Source organism: Salvelinus sp. IW2-2015, linkage group LG13 (assembly GCF_002910315.2).
Source record: "Salvelinus sp. IW2-2015 linkage group LG13, ASM291031v2, whole genome shotgun sequence".
Classification (NCBI taxonomy): Eukaryota; Metazoa; Chordata; class Actinopteri; order Salmoniformes; family Salmonidae; genus Salvelinus; species Salvelinus sp. IW2-2015.
In genome coordinates, this window is record NC_036853.1 from 42,111,603 (window position 1) to 42,128,840 (window position 17,238).

Sequence of the window (17,238 nt, forward strand, 5' to 3'; positions counted from 1 at the left end):
GACAGATAAAACACAAATAAACAGAATGGAGTACCGTGAATTAATGGACAGTCCGGCAGGCATCAGCTATGTAGCCAAGTGATCATAGTGTCCAGGGGGCAGCCGTAGATGGAGCAGGGAGGCCGCCACTAAGCTAGCACGCGGCGATTAAAGTTAGTAGCCCGGGGGTGGTCTGCTCAGACGGAGGGGGTCTGCTCAGACGGAGGCCGGTTGAGGGCACAGCGGATGGGGTATTTGTCTGCAGACCAGACGTGGTCGTGTCGACAGAGAATCCAAGCCGGATGGCGAAAGAGAGGTTGTGATTGTAGAATTGTGTTTGCTAACTGGTGCTAGCTTCGTGGCAGTGGCGCTAGCTGCAAGCTAGCTGTGAGGATCAGAAGTAGTGGCTCAGGGATTACGGCAGGAATCCGGCGTTGTTGTCGAGAGACAGTCCGATGCTGGTAAATTGGTGAGTAATATCCAGGCTAATAACAGGGCTGGTGTCTGTGCAGAAGGTAAAAGCTGCTAGCAGCGGCTAAAAATGGCTAAATAGCTTGTAGCTGATTAGCTGGTTAGCTACTGGGGGTTCTTGAATGTGTTCCAAAGTTAAAAAATAATAGCGATTCCGTATCACATTGGGTGAGGTAGGTTACAGGAAGGTATAATCGAATTAAAAATCGAAAAGAGATAGATATTTTATTTTATTTTTTATATATACAAGAAATACGAAAAATACAAACGTACATGAGAGGACTAAACAAACACGTCTACACTGCTACGCCATCTTGGACCATGCTGATGATAATGATCATTATGATCATGATCATTGCTTCAACAAAGTACGGCGTAAAGGGTCTGAATACTTATGTAAATATGATATTTCAGTTTTTTATTCTTAATAAATCTGCATMATTTCTAAAAAACAGTTTTTGCTCTGTCATTGTGGGTATTGTGTGTAGATTGATGGAATAAAAACAATTTAAGGCTGTAATGTAACAAAATGTTGAAAAAGTCAAGGTGTCTGAATACTTTACGAATACACTGTATAGTGTGTACTGTATATACAGTGCCTAAAAGTATTCACACCCCTGTACTTTTTCCACATTTTGTTATACTACAGCCTGAATTTAAAGAAATACCCCATGATGGAAAAGTGGACTTACGTTTTTCAAAATGTTTACAAATTAATAAAATATCAAAAGCTGAAATGTCAAGTGTTCAACCCCTTTGTTATGGCAAGCCTAAATAAGTACAGGAGTAAAGGTGTTAATGTGCTTAACAAATCACATAATAAGTTGCATAAACTCACTCTGTGTGCAGTAACATGTCTCTTACTCTTGCCTCATGTAGAGCCTTTGATACCTGACGTTGTGTATTCTCGGGGTTGACTTTTGGGTTTGTACGCTCCCCTATCAGACYATGTTCAATGCTCCTCTCCCAGTTTCATTAATTAGTTCCTCAATTGCAAATATGGAACAAACTACAGTTAACAACCTTTCTGCAATTCCTAGATTATTGTCCAATCACCGTATTGCGAATACTACTCACATGCAGAGAGGTATTGTTAGTAGTAATCTTGTCCCCATAAAATTGAGCTCTGTCAATAGCTCGAAAATGGTTTATTGCTCATCCAGTGCAGCTTCAGGTGCTACCTTGGATACTCCATCTGATATGAATTCCCGTAGCAATGGTATTGGAATAATTCATTTGAATGCTAGAAGCCTGATCCAAAAGTTGGACTTTATTGAAATTTTGGTCTCACAATCAAATGTTTACGTTCTGATTGTATCTGAATCGTGGCTGTGTGATTCTGTGCCAGATTCAGATGTTCAGTTGATTGGATACAATATTTATAGAACTGATAGAGTTGGTAGAGGTGGTGGTATTGCGATTTATGTTAAATGCTGCTTAAATGTTTCTGTGTCCATATCAACCTCTGTCTCAAAGCAATATGAATGTCTAGTTTTAAACGTGGTACTTGGTAATAATGCTCATTTAACTCTAGCAGGGGTATATCGCCCCCCCTCAGCTCCTCCTTGTACTCTATGCAAATTATCTGATATACTGTCTAATTATGCAAACTCTGAATTACTGATTTTGGAGATTTTAACCTGGATTGGCTCACCAGTATCCGATAATTAAAAGGCATTTGTACTGAGCTAAATCTAACTCAGCTGATAACTAAACCAACCCGTCCCAACTTTAAGAACCCAGTAAAATCCACTCTACTAGACATTATTTCTAACAAATACCCCCATAAATACACAGCCAGTGGGGTTTTTGCAAATGATATCAGTGACCACTGCCCTATTGCTTGTATTAGAGATACCAGGCTGAAACACTCTGATCCCTGTATAATCTCTAAGAGAAATTATAAACATTTCTCACAGCAAGCTTTTATCCTTGACTTATATCACTCTGAGCTTTTATCCACTTGCTGCTTTCTGGACCCGGTTTTAGCCCTTGCTTTTTTCTCTTCTATTGTTACCTCTATGTCTGATAAACATGCCCGCTTAAGAATCACAGAGTAAGAAACCGAACCAGTTCTTGGTTCTCTCCCTGAATTGTCAGGTCTTTTCCTGCAAAAGAATCGGGCCTGGGCCTTGGCGAGGAAAACAGGTACTCCAGCTGATTGGCTGTTTTTTAGGCAATTGAGAAATAAATGTACTGCAGCTGTCAAAAGGCAAAATCAAATTACTTCCTTAATGCTATGACAGATTCTGCAGGAGATCCTGCAAAATTCTGGAAAAACCGTTAATTCACTGAAACGGGGGAATTCTTGCTGTTTCTCTTCCTAAGCAAATTATCTCAGACTTCTGTATTCTAACTGAAAAAAATGATATTTGTGATGCTTTTAATAAGCATTTCATCTCTGCTGGTTTTTTTTATTTGAAAGGAAAAGTGACTTTGTGGTACTGGCCAGTTAGTTGATTTTTCGTCTTGCTTTTCAACCGTTACTCTGAAAAATGGTAACCCTGTTTTTAGTTTCCAGAAAATAACTGAAGCAGAGGTTCTAATTGCCCTGTGTGCCATTGATACTAAGAAATCCTTAGGCGCTGACAATTTAAACCCGTACTTATTAAGTGTGCGCACCTATTTTTGCTGGTTCAGTAACACACATTTTTAATCTAACATTAAGCACAGGAAATATCCCTAAGGTGTGGAAAGCAGCTTTTGTTCTGCCATTACATAAGGGAGGTGACGGTAGTGATTTGGATAACTATCGACCCATCTCTAGGCTCCCTTGTCTGGTAAAGATTCTAGAATCTATAGTCAACAAACAGTTACAATCTTTTCTTTCTGCTAACAGTATTCTTAGTACCAATCAATCTGGTTTTAGATCTAAACACAGTACCACATCGGCCACTATGCTTGTTGTAAATGATATCGCAAATGCCTTAGACGATAGAAAGCACTGTGCTGCGTTGTTTGTAGATTTGTCAAAAGCTTTTGACACTGTAGACCATGCTATCCTTTTGAGTAAGCTGTCATCTATAGGACTGGGCACTGATGCCTGCCGATGGTTTTATGACTATCTTAAAGATAGAACTCAAGCCGTCATGGTCGATGGGGTCAAGTCTGACCCCTTACAGTTACTTAAAGGGGTCCCTCAGKGTTCAATAATTGGCCCACTATTGTTCTCACTTTATATAAACAACATTGGTGATGATGTCAGATATTGTAAATTCCATTTATATGCAGATGACACAGTGATGTACTCTATTGCTCCAACAGCGGACCAAGCTTTAATGCAGTTGGAGTCTGATTTTAGGATACTACAGGGGTCTCTTTTACAGCTTAAACTTGTTTTAAACGCTAAGAAAACAAATGTCATGTTTTTTTCTAGGTCTAAACTCTCAGTTAGAAACACGTTTGTAATCACTAGCTTGGATGGTACTCAAATCAATAAGGTCTCTGCATATAAATACTTAGGGGTATGGTTAGATGATAGGCTTTCTTTTAAAAAACATGTTACTGAATTGGGAAAAAAGCTCAAATTCAAGATAGGATTCCTTTACAGAAACAGTGCTTGTCTGTCCTCTGTAAATAGGAAAAAAATTGTGCAGGCTACTTTTATGTCCGTTTTAGATTATGGTGATATTATCTATATGCATGCATCGGCAAACACATTAAAACCACTGGATGCTATTTACCATTGTGCACTCAGGTTTATCACGGGTGATAGTTACAGAACTCATCACTGTATCCTATATCAACATGTGGGTTGGGTCTCTCTATCTGTGAGGCGAGAGCAACATGCTCTCTTGTTTATTTATAAAGCACTTCTTTTAAAACTACCTCCATATATATCATCATTAATTTCCACAAGATGTACTAATTTCAAAACCAGATCACAGATGTGGATTACATTAGAGACTCCTGCGGTCTCCACAGAGTTGGGTAGGACTGCCTTCAGTTCCTTTGCACCTTATTCATGGAACAAACTGCAGATCCAACTTAAGTTAGACACTCTGGTGTCCCTTGCCCATTTTAAAATGCTTATGGAAGATCAATATGATGTTGTCTGTGATTGTTTCTGTTGAATTGTGTATGTTTTGAAATGTTCTTGTCTGTATGTCTAAAACTGTACATGTCAACATGTTTACACAGGGCACAGCCGTAAAAGAGATCCAGGTCTCAGTCTGTTTTCCCTGTTAAAATAAAGATAAAAAAAAAATATATAAAAATAAAAAAAATAAAAAAAAATTGTGTTAACATGATTTTTGCATGACTACTTCATCTCTGTAACCCACACATAAAATATCTGTAAGGTTTCTGTCGAGCAGTGAATTTCAAGCAGATTCAACCACAAATACCTATTGGTAGATACAAAAAAAAAAAGTAAAAGCAGAAGTTGAATATTCCCTTGAGCATGGTAATATTAATTACACTTTGCATTGTGTATCACTACAACCAGTCACAACAAAGATACAGGCATCCTTTCTAACTCAGTTGCTGGTGAGGAAGGAAACAACTCAGGGATTTCACCGTGAGGCCAATGGTGAATTTAAAACAGTTACATAGTTTAATGTCTGTGATAGGAGAAAACTGAAGATGGATCAACAACATTGTAGTTACTCAACAATACTAACCTAATTGACAGTGAAAACAAGGAAACCTGTACAAAATTAAAATATTCCAAAACATGCATCCTGTTTGCAACAAGGCACTAAAGTAGTGCTGCAAAAAATGTGGCAAAGGAAATAACTTTTCCAAGCGTAGTGTTAGCTGCATCTTGTTATGGGTATGCTTGTAATCTTTAAGGACCTGAGATGTTTTCAGGATAAAAAAAGAAAGTGAATGAAGCTAAAGCAAAATCCTACAGGCAAGATCCTAGAGAAAAAGCTGGTTCAGTCTGCTTTCCACCAGACACTAGGAGATGAATTTACTTTTCAGCAGGACACCAACCTAAAACACAAGGCCAAATCTACACTGGAGTTGATTGCCAAGAAGACAGTGAATGTTCCTGAGTGACCGAGTTACAGTTTAAATCTACTTGAAAATCTATGGCAAGACCTGAAAATGGTTGTCTAGCAATGATCAACAACCAATTTGACAGAGCTTGAAGACTTTTGAAAATAATAATCGGCAAATGTTGCACAATCCAGGCGTAGAAAACTCTTAGACTTACCCAGAAAGACTCACAGCTGTAATCGCTGCCAAATGTGCTTTTACAAAGTATTGACTCTGGTGTGAATACTTATGTAAATTAGATATTTATGTATTTCTTTTTCATTACATTTGCAAACATTTCTAAAAACATGTTTTCACTTTGCAAAGCTGTCAAGGCAAAGGGTGTCTACTTTGAGGAATCTAAAATATAACATATTTTGATTTGTTTAACACTTTTTTTGGTTACTACATGATTCCATATGTGTTATTTCATAGTTTTGAAGTCTTCACTATTATTCTACAATGTAGAAAATGTATGTAGAAAAAAAACTTGAATTAGTAGGTGTGTCCAAACTTTTGACTGGTACTGTATATACACACTGAACAAAAATATAAATGCAACCTGTAAAGTGTTGGTCCCAGGTTTCATGAGCTGAATTAAAGATTCCCAAAATCTACGCAACAAAAAGCTTATTTCTCTCAAATGTTGTGCCCAAATTTGTTTAGATCCCTGTTGGTGAGAATTTTTCTTTTGACAAAAGAATCCATCCACCTGACAGGTGTGGCATATCAAGAAGCTGATTAAACAGCATGATCATTACAGAGGTGCACCTTGTGCTGGGGACAAAAAAAGGCCAATAAAATGTGCAGTTTTGTCATACAACACAATGCCACAAGTTTTGAGGGATCATGCAATTAGCATGCTAACTGTATGAATGTCTACCAGAGCTGCTGCCAGATAATTTTATGTTAATTTCTCTACCATAAGCCGCCTCCAACGTCAACTAGTCAACTAGCTCTATGCAAAGGAGACGTGTTGTGCTGCATGAGGCAAATGATGGTCACACCAGATACTGACTGGTTTATTTCAATTGACTGATTACCTTATATGAACTGTAATTCAGTAAAATCTTAAATTGTCACACATTACGTTTATATTTCTGTTCAGTGTATATATAAAAAACTGCTTGTGTTTCAGTTTGTGCTTTCTCTAAATTCAACACTGGCAGTGAATTTCAAAAGACTGAGCACTAAGAGCAATTGATAAAACACATATTTATATTATTGATCAATCAAACACATTTACCTATTTTATTTTCCTTTGTAACACCATTCAAAGACAATCATTGGAATGCTTACCAGGTGTTACATAAAAATGTCACAACATGGTAGCTGTGGGTCCTATTGTATTCTACAATCTCCATGATTACATAAGCAAAGCCTCTGTGATTTGGGATTAAAGATCAAGTAATTCTGAGGGGGAGGACTGAGGGATTTTGAGAAGGGAAGGATGGAACAGAGAGAGGCAGAGGTTTCTTCTAAAGCTCTGTCACATAAGGTGATAGTTATCACTAGGGATGCATGATATATCGGTAAGCATATCGGAATCGGCCGATATTAGCTAAAATGCCAACATCGGCATCGGCCCGGTGTCTAGTTTAACGCCGATGTGCAAAACCGATGTCAAAGCTGACGTGCATAGCTATATAACGTAGGTAGATGACGTAATGACGCCACGTAAAATATAGCGCTACACGCGCAACAAAGCATTCCTAACCTAGCCCACAATGTCTGCTGTGTGGATCAAGCAGTTAACAAGTCGAGCAGTCATTTGAAAGAGTAAGAAAATTTCAGCGAGACAACTCAAAGGCGAAATCCATTAACACCAAGATAATGGAATTCATTGCCCTTGACAATCAACCGTTCTCTGTCGTTTGTGATGTTGGCTTTCGCTGACTGGTAGAGCACCGGTACACACTACCAAGTGCGCTATTTTTCAGATGTTCCCCTACCGGAGTTACACAGTATTGTTGAAACTCACATCCATGAGCTACTTGCTATGGGCGTCACTGCTATTAGCTTCACGACTGATATTTGGACTAGCGATGTCAGCCCCATGAGCATTGAGTCTGACAGCACAGTGGGTCGATGAGAATTTCCTACTGAGGAAAGCCGTATTGCATGTTCAAGAATGTGCTGGTTATCATACCGCTGCTGACATTTCAATGGCATTTGAGAACATGTTTGAAACTTGAAAACATGAACACTCCTAGCTCTATTCAAACAACTGACTCGAGAAATAAGCTCAACTGCGTCTGCAGCAGACGTGATACCCTGTCATGGCATTGAAACGACTGCTCAACAAAAATGCCAACACAGACCGTCGAGTTTACTTATAAAAGTACTCTACTAGAGGTTGTGAACTAGCGATTCGGTGGCATCTCTCTGAGCCTCTACTGTGTCGCCCCCATGCTCGATGCTAGGTACAAGGACCGCTACTTTGATGCAGACAAACAGGGTTTACGTGAAATGTTAGACAGCTGGACAAGATGGAAACGGACACAGTGACAGTGCGCACAGAGCTGAAACTTCACTGCTTGACATGTATGATGAAATCCTGGTTGAGACTGAACAATGAAACAGCACAGCAAGTAAGTGAAAGAAATAGGTTTTGATTATGTTTTACTGGTAATGGGGACATACGTAAATGCCAGCAAAATAACTTTTTTTTGTTTGTTTTAAACTATTTCATTGTACTAGAATGCTTAAAAGGCCGCTAAAATTTTAAATATCGGTTATGGGTATCGGCCAAACGTTTCATATAGGTGCATCCCTAGTTATAACTAATTGGCTGTCATCAGGGGGAAGGGGTCAACAGATGAAAGCATGAGCGAGAGAGAGATGGAAAGAGGGAGAGAGGTTGGGAGAGTGAAAGCAAAGCAACTACTCCCTTCCAGAAAAGGAAAGGGAAAGCAAGTGGGAGGGAGTGTGAGAGAGAGAGTAGTGAGAGCTGAAGCACCCAGCCAACATCACAGCATCCCAGATACTGTACCGAGAGGATCGCTCTGGAAGGATATACTATTCAGATCTCTCAGGGGGATATACAGACTGCAGCCATGCATATTCTGCAACCCTACTGCATCAACAGGTGTGTGCGTGTGAGCATATGACAGCCAATGCCAAGTTTCACATTTGAAGAGGAGGATAAACCATTTTGGGAATAACATATCTCTGATGGAGAAGGGGAGAGAGGGAACCGGGAGAGATTGAATGGAGAAATGGGTAGAGAAGGGACAGGTAGAGAGGACGGAGAGGGGTATAGAGGAGGAGAGACAATGGAGAATCACTGAACTCACATTGAAGGCAATGTGCTAAGCCAATCATAACTCTCACTTAAACTGTAACGTGATGTTATATAAAGATAGACCAGTCATTTAGATGAAGCACAATTTAGGGATACTTGACGGAGGTTGATCTGTAAAACTGTCATACATGGATGAATGATGGTGTCAAGGGAATTAGTCTCCTTGTGACGCCTGTACATGTGTGTGTGTGCACGAGCATGGTTAAGTGAATGTCCTGGCACGTCTCTCTCCACATAACCACAGAACCCTTGAGGCTGAGTGAATGAAAGAGCCAAAAACGAATGGTGTTGTTAGGGAGTGACTGTGTATTATATTGACCATGTCAGAGAGGATATGGATAGAGAAAGACACAGGGATCTGTCCAGGACAGAGAAAGAGCTCTGTCCTTATGAAACTAGCCTGATCTGACAAGTGAAGTGAAAGGAAGCGTGAGTGCACTGGTCAGCCTGCTTGACCAGGCGAAAGAAAACAGTTCCTCCTAAAGGGAGCAGCAGCACACGTCAATGACTTTGATGTTAAAATAAAACAGAAATACCCAAATAGATGTGTTGTAACATTGGGTATCAACTGATGGTAATGTGTGTGGTGTGTGCTAGGAAACCTCAATTTTCTAAGCAGAAACTACCTTTGTCTGATGAATTTTGTGATTCAATTGCACATATTTCTCTTTCTAGCTCCCCCCTCTGTTTCTAATGTCTCCCTCTCTCTCTCTCTCTCTTACTGTGAACCTAGTAACTGAATGACAGTGGGGGATTTTCAGAAGAATATGTTGTTTGGGGGATGGGAGGTAGAAATGGTCAATGAAATGGTAATCAGCTTGTGAAGAGATTTGTATGGCTGCCATGCTTTGTAGTTGTCTTGTTTTGATCGTGTTTTGGGGATTTTTGGTTACAGGGCGGTTGGTGATTGGTTGGTGGGTGGTGGAATGTTATTTTTTAAGGTGTTGGTTGTATGTTTGAATTAAAAAGTTAACCCCCCACCCAGGTGGCCCAATGGACCAAAAAGGAAGAGGAAGAACAGCACATGTTCGTTGAAGAGCATGTCTGGTAAGTTCATGTACAAGCCATTGGCCACTATTCCTCAGTTAATGACAAGTCGATGCTCATTTACAAATTTTTGTATCATTTAGCTATGCTAAGCACTTACTCTCTAGCCACTCAGCCACATGCTTTGGATACCCTTCTATAAAGTATTTTTATGAGGGGTGAGTTTTAAACACACGACAGAATTCCTAGCTGGTCAGTGAAATCATTTTAAAAATATTTATTTTCTCTACTTAAACCATATGGTGTATTACAGTATGTGTAGAATCTGCCAAAGAATTGCTTTCAGTATTTTAGACTCAGATGCGGGCACGCGTTTCAGGAGATGAGTTGGAGAGAGAAACCATTTATTTTAAGTAGATTGTTCGAAAAGAAGGGATTCCAAGTTAGAATTGTCAGGAATAAATATGTTTCAGCTGTGTAGTCTTGGCACCGCCACACGGTAAATGTGTTTCTCTACTCTGAATACTTTAGGTGGTGAGTGACTTTAGGATTTCCCCTGGAGTGCTATTAGGTCAGGGTGTGTGGGTGGGTGGGTATATGTATGTATGTGTGTGTGTGTGTATGCGTGTGCCCACACAAGACACAGACAGACCTAATCAAACACACACATACACACTTCTCCTGTACATGTGCTTTTGTTGCTCCCGTGCTAACACTTCTCTCTTCTCCTCTTCTTCCTCTCCTCCTCCTCCGCTCCCTCCCTCTCCTCTTCCTCATGTACTCCCTCTTCCTTCTTTCTCCTCCACTTTGTTTTTCCTCCTTTGCTGCCTCTCTTCTCCTCCTCTTCCTCCTCCTGTACTCCCTCTTCTTCCTCCTTCTCCCTCTTTCCTCCTCTTCTCCCTCTTTCCTCCTCTTTCTTTCTCCTCCACTTCATCTCTCCTCCTCCTCTCCATCTCTCCCTCAGCACTGAGCCTCTCTGTCCCAGGATACATCCCCAGCTACTTGGAGAAGGATGAGCCGTGTGTGGTATGTGGAGACAAGGCCACTGGCTACCATTACCGCTGCATCACCTGCGAGGGCTGCAAGGTGAGAGACATGGCCCATGACTTGCCTGTAGGACTTCAAGGACTGGTTTGGTTACATTTTATATGACCTAAGCATTCCACGGTGACTACTAGGGAATAACCTGATTTTACTTTGTATATGCATTAAAGGAGGAAATGTTAATTCACAAACTGTGTAAATTAATAATTTAATTTAACTTATCGACAATTATTCAAAAATTATTGACATATTATATTAGTGACATTTAAAAAATATATACAGTTGCATCCAAATACCGTATATTGTTACCCTTGCACTTTTCTTAAAGAATTCCCTATTTCTTCGATAAATAAGTTGAAATTGAAAAATAAACTTTGGTATCCACACCTTGTTATAGGATTTTCAACATTGCAGAACCAATTGTATTTTTCTAAACTTAGCCCCTAAGATAACAAACTACCAAAGTGGTTGATATAACGTCATTATGTTGATAACGTACTTTGAAATAACTAAGTTGATGCAAGCAATGTCCACAGGGTTTCTTCAGGCGCACAATCCAGAAGAACCTTCACCCGGCTTACTCCTGTAAGTACGATGGCTGCTGCATCATCGACAAGATCACAAGGAACCAGTGCCAACTGTGTCGCTTCAGGAAGTGCATCGCAGTTGGCATGGCCATGGACCGTGAGTGTCACACTCGATGAGTGTGGGACCATAAGTGTCAACCATATATTTCACAATATATCACACCTACCTTCTCACTGCTTTACATTTCCATTACTTCTACATTTAGCACTGAAATACAGTAGGTTCACAAAACAACTCTGTGTCCTTAGTGGTGCTGGATGACTCTAAGCGGGTAGCCAAGCGTCGTCTGATTGAGGAGAACCGGGAGAAGAGGAAGAAGGACGAGATCGTGAAGACTCTACAGACACGTCCGGAGCCCGACAGCTTGGAGTGGGAGCTGATCCGCCATGTGACAGAGGCCCACCACCACACCAACGCGCAGGGCTCCCACTGGAAACAGAAACGCAAGTTCCTGGTGAGATGCTAGGCTAATGCTATGCTAATCTAAAGTTGGCTAGGCTATAGGCTAAAATAGGATAGGCTAGGGCTAAGCGAGACTAAGTTAAGCTAATCAACAACAGGTAGATTTGTGGGTGTACTCGGTTTACTCAGTAAATTAAAAATCTTCATAAAATAATGGTCCATTCACCAATTCGTGAATGGAGGTTTGACTCACTGGCTGAATTGCACAAGTCACATCTCCTTATTGTTTTATGTCAGATAGTTGTTTTATGTCATCTGCAATGATTGGTTGAGGACTGCTTGTGACATACATAGGAATGCCACCTCCTGTGGGGAGACATTGCTTCGTACTAACAGTAGGAATGCCATTCAGAAAATAACTTACTGAATCTGCCCTGTTGCCTAAGCAACCAATTCTACGTAGCCCCCTCTGAGAGGAGAGTACTTCCCCCATACACACGTGTCTCCTTAACGATGGTTGCCTTGGCGCTTAGGTCCAAACAGTTGTTGCCTGGCAACCAGGCCAAGAAGACATAGCACGCAGAGGCTATGTTAAAATGGTTTTATTGTTCAAAGTAAAGTTGACGTGGATCTGCTCAGAAATGGATTGATCAGTGCATATCTGAGGTGTTGATAACAACAGCCTCGAAACCAAGCATAACAGAAGGAGCGCTGGTACAATCTCACGCACTCAATTACTCAGTACATCACCTCACTCACTCAGTACATCACCTCACTCACTCAGTACATCGTTTCACTCACTCACTCACTCAGTACATCAACTCACACACACGCACACGCGCACACACACAAACAGGCTGCACTGTGAAACCACACGTGCGGAGATCATCCGTTCACCTACTCTGCGTCTCACAAAGACACGGCGGTTGGAATCAAAAATCTCACATTTGGGCTCATCAGACCAAAGGACAGATTTCCATTGGTCTAATGTCCATTGCTCGTGTTTCTTGGCCCTAGCAAGTCTCTTCTTATTATGTGTCCTTTAGTAGTGGTTTCTTTGCAGCAATTCGACCATGAAGGCCTGATTCACACAGTCTCCTCTGAACAGTTGATGTTGAGATGTGTCTATTACTTGAACTCTGTAAAGCATTTATTTGGGCTGCAATTTCTGAGGCTGCTAACTCTAATTAACTTATCCTCTGCAGCAGAGGTAACTCTGGGTCTTCCTTTCCTGTGGCGATCCTCATGAGAGCCAGTTTCATCATAACGCTGGATGGTTTTATCGACAAAGTTCTTGAAATTTTCCGCATTTACTGACCTTCATGTCTTAAAGTAGTGATGGACTGTCTTTTCTCTTTGCATATTTGAGTTGTCCTTGCTATAATATGGACTTGGTCTTTTACCAAATAGGGCTATTTTCTGTATACCACCCCGACCTTGTCACAACACAACTGATTGTCTCAAACGCATTGAGGAAAGAAATTCCACAAATTAACTTTTAACAAGGAACACCTGTTAATTAGAATGCATTCCAGGTGACTACTTCATGAATCTGGTTGAGAGAATGCCAAGAGTGTTCAAAGCTGTCACCGAGGCAAGGGGTGGCTACTTTGAAGAATCTCAAATATAAAATATTTTTTAATTTGTTTCAAAAATATTGGGTTACTACATGATTCCATATGTGTTGTTTTCATAGTTTTGATGTATTCACTATTATTCTACAATGTAGAAAATATAAAAAATAAAGAAAAACCCTTGAATGAGTAGGTGTGTCCAAACTTTTGACTGGTACTATATATTTGAAAATAAAGGTAGTGGAATATTGGAATGTATTTGGAAATACTCTTGGAAAGTACTCAAATACACACACATTTATTTTCAAGTACACATTTTTAAATACTCCATGCATTTGAACCCAGGTCTGTTAGGTCCTAGGGGTTTTTGAAATAATGTATTTGGAAACAACTATTTACAAATTGTTTCAATTAGTAGGCTATTTATAGGAAATCATTTAAAAATAGTTTCAAATACTTCAAATAGAAGTAGTTTATTTCTGCCACATTATTTGAAAATACTTAAATGCAATGAAAATAAGTATATAAATACAAAATACTTAAATGAGCATAAATTTGAACCCAGATCTGGTGACAACCGAAATATCAAACCAGAAGGTTGATTGATCTGCGTTTGCCCAGCGGGACAATTCATTAGACGCCATCTTTGTGTCCCCAGCCTGAGGACATAGGTCAGTCCCCCGGGGCTCCCACCCCAGACGGAGACAAGGTAGACCTGGAGGCCTTCAGCGAGTTCACCAAGATCATCACCCCCGCCATCACACGCGTCGTCGACTTTGCCAAAAAACTTACCATGTTCTCAGAGGTGGGTTTAAAGCGCTTTGTGTAGTGTGTGCCTGTGTGTTTTTGTGTAAGTTCCTGTGTGTATCGGTCTCTGTCCTGTGTCCTCATTTGGCCCTGTGAGTCTCTAATGGGGCTCATCAACACACACTTGACTGTGATTACCTCCTCCTCTTTCTCCTCCTTCAGCAGAACTGTTTGTTATGGTGTGTCTGTCTGTTCATTCCTACGTGCGTGCGTTATTACACTTGTTATATTGTATATTCACCACTGCCGCCTCTATATGACTCATACTGCTCTATAATGAGGACATAATGCTGCTGTTTCTCATACACACACACACCACACACACACCACACACACACACACACACACACACACACACACACACACACACACACACACACACACACACACACACACACACACACACACAGTACTCACCTTCACATCCACATCCCGACAGACAGTCCCGAAAGGTTGTGATTCACCAGTTATGTAGTCTGTAGCTGGACTATCATTTATAAATAACTGTCTCACTGGCCAGCAGAGGAATAATGTTGATAACTGTTGTGGTTATGGTAGCTGCTAGAATTACTGGATATTTAGTAACATGATCTCTCTGTTTGTTCCCAGGCTGTGTGTATAATGTACATATGCCCTATAGTTACCTTGTGAGACCTGCAGAGTGTGTGTGTGTGTGTGTGTGTGTGTGTGTGTGTGGTGTGTGTGTGTGTGTGTGTGTGTGTGTGTGTGTGTGTGTGTGTGTGTGTGTGTGTGTGTGTGTGTGTGTGTGTGTGGTGTGTGTGGTGTGTGTGTGTGTGTGTGTGTGTGTGTGTGTGTGTGTGTGTGTGTGTGTGTGTCTTGACCTTAAGTGCTTTCTACTTCAGCTGACTATAGGTTTCCTCTCAGGCCCCTCACTGCCATGGGATGACCTGATTGTGTTTATGACGTGTACACTCTAACAGTCTCCCTCTCCTCTCCTCCCTCCAGCTGCCTTGTGAGGACCAGATCATCCTATTGAAAGGCTGCTGTATGGAGATCATGTCGCTTCGTGCCGCTGTGCGCTACGACCCAGAGAGCGAGACACTTACCCTGAGCGGCGAGATGGCGGTGAAGAGGGAGCAGCTGAAGAATGGCGGGCTGGGCGTGGTGTCGGACGCCATCTTTGATTTGGGCAAGAGTCTGGCGCAGTTTAACCTGGACGACTCGGAGGTGGCCCTGCTGCAGGCGGTGCTCCTCATGAGCTCAGGTGAGGAGCCAGGAGGCTGTGAAAGGTTATAACAACTCTATGAACATACATAATAGCTATGAAAAGACATTAGTGATTTGAACAGACATATCAGCTCTATGAACAAACGCAACTGCTTTATTAACAGATAAAACAGTCAATCAATGGAAGGACATCAGAGGATCATAACCACTTCATGAACAGACATAACCACTTTAAGAACAGACATAACCACTTTATGAACAAAGAACAGCTGTATGAACACACTGAAGGTCTCCCTATGTTTGTAACATTTTATGAACAAGCTTCAATATCTCTACCATTTCTCTATTATTATTATTATTATTGGTCTTTAAAGGTATGTATTTTGCGATCCTCTCAGATCGTTCGGGCCTGACGTCGGTAGAAAAGATCGAGAAGTGCCAGGAGACGTACCTGCTTGCCTTCGAGCACTACATCAACCACCGCAAGCACAACATTCCCCACTTCTGGCCCAAGTTGCTGATGAAGGTGACAGACCTGAGGATGATCGGGGCGTGCCACGCCAGCCGCTTCCTCCACATGAAGGTGGAGTGTCCCAACGAACTCTTCCCTCCGCTCTTCCTGGAGGTCTTCGAGGACCAGGAAGTATGAACTGACCCCTGACTTTTGACCTGGAAGAGATAGAAGAGAGAGGGGGGAATTATGAGGGGGAAAGAAAAGGAGTAAAAATTGGCCTCTTTCCTCATTTTGTGAAACACAGTATCACCACCAGCAACACAGATAGTCACCAAGAAAAAAGTCACAGAGAAAAACAAAAAGGCTTTCTTTTGCATAGCCGTTTTGATGATTTGTTTCTGTCCCCTCCTGGCCGCACTTGGGGCTCTTTGTGGCTGCTGGGCCCCACAACCCAACTCAAAGTGGGGCCCAGCAGCCACAAGAGCCCCTCTGAGTTGGGGTTCTCTGGCTGCGGCCCCCCCCCCCCCTTCTGAGTTAATGGTCTATGGCCGCGCTGTGCGTCTCTATCTAACAGGGAAGCTAACAGCCCTGAGCGGTGTTCTGCTCCTGTGTTGTTATACACCTGGTGCACATGTATGCAAACCCAAACCCCCAAGGTCTGGTTGGAGTACTGGTACTGGTGGAGCTCTGTGTTAGTGGAAGGCAATCACTCTGAGAGGCAGATGGTTGACACAAACATACACACTTACAATCACACAATTTTACAAAATCAAACCTCACACATACAGCTACTGATGTACATCTACATTCACCTAACACACACACACTACTATAGAAAAACATATTCATACAGTACATGGACTGACATAGCTTTTCAGAGCTGCCCATCACTCGAGGAGGGCAGATAGCTACTTTATTTTGTCCCACAATCGAGCTTCCATCAGGGGGCTCCACCCTCCAGCTCCCCTCTTCACCGGCCTCCTCACCAGCCTCCACTGGGACAGTTACCAAGTGTACCCCCACACTTCTCTCTTTTGGACTCTTCCCTTCCACCACTGATGTGCAGCCCAAACTCCTCCTAGCCAAGACGTGTACTCGTGAACCTACCTCATTTACACAGAGTTACACATATACCTCCCTTTATGACAATGCAAACACACATACCTATTTATGAATGCAAACAATATCCAATTTGTTGTGCAATAGTGCAAGTGTACCTGCATTTATATACGCAACCCTTTACCCTCACACATACAAGTACTGTATACCTATCTTACTGCATGTATACAGTACACCGGTCTACCTGCATGCACATACATACCTCTCTCAACCCGTATGCATATATAAATATACATACCTGTCAAGCTGAATACACATATATACAGTAAACATAACTGTCTACCTGTGTATATGTGTACCTCTCCTATACATACCTCTCTCTGTGTGTACACACACAA

At 41.4% G+C, this 17,238-nt stretch overlaps 1 protein-coding gene across 3 annotated transcripts in view; it reads left to right on the forward strand.

Annotated features, from left to right (window-relative positions):
• Window positions 1–16,204, forward strand: part of LOC111971502 (thyroid hormone receptor alpha) — a 73,130-nt gene extending 56,926 nt beyond the window's left edge. For all 3 annotated transcript variants that reach the window (XM_023998303.2, XM_023998304.2, XM_023998305.2), the window contains 7 exons: window positions 9,723–9,784; window positions 10,689–10,810; window positions 11,305–11,452; window positions 11,605–11,810; window positions 13,991–14,137; window positions 15,106–15,364; window positions 15,726–16,204. In XM_023998303.2, the coding sequence (XP_023854071.1) occupies window positions 9,723–9,784; window positions 10,689–10,810; window positions 11,305–11,452; window positions 11,605–11,810; window positions 13,991–14,137; window positions 15,106–15,364; window positions 15,726–15,976 (1,195 nt within the window). In that variant the 3' untranslated portion in view covers window positions 15,977–16,204. The remainder of the gene's footprint in view (window positions 1–9,722; window positions 9,785–10,688; window positions 10,811–11,304; window positions 11,453–11,604; window positions 11,811–13,990; window positions 14,138–15,105; window positions 15,365–15,725) is intronic.
• The last annotated feature ends 1,034 nt before the right edge of the window (window positions 16,205–17,238 follow it).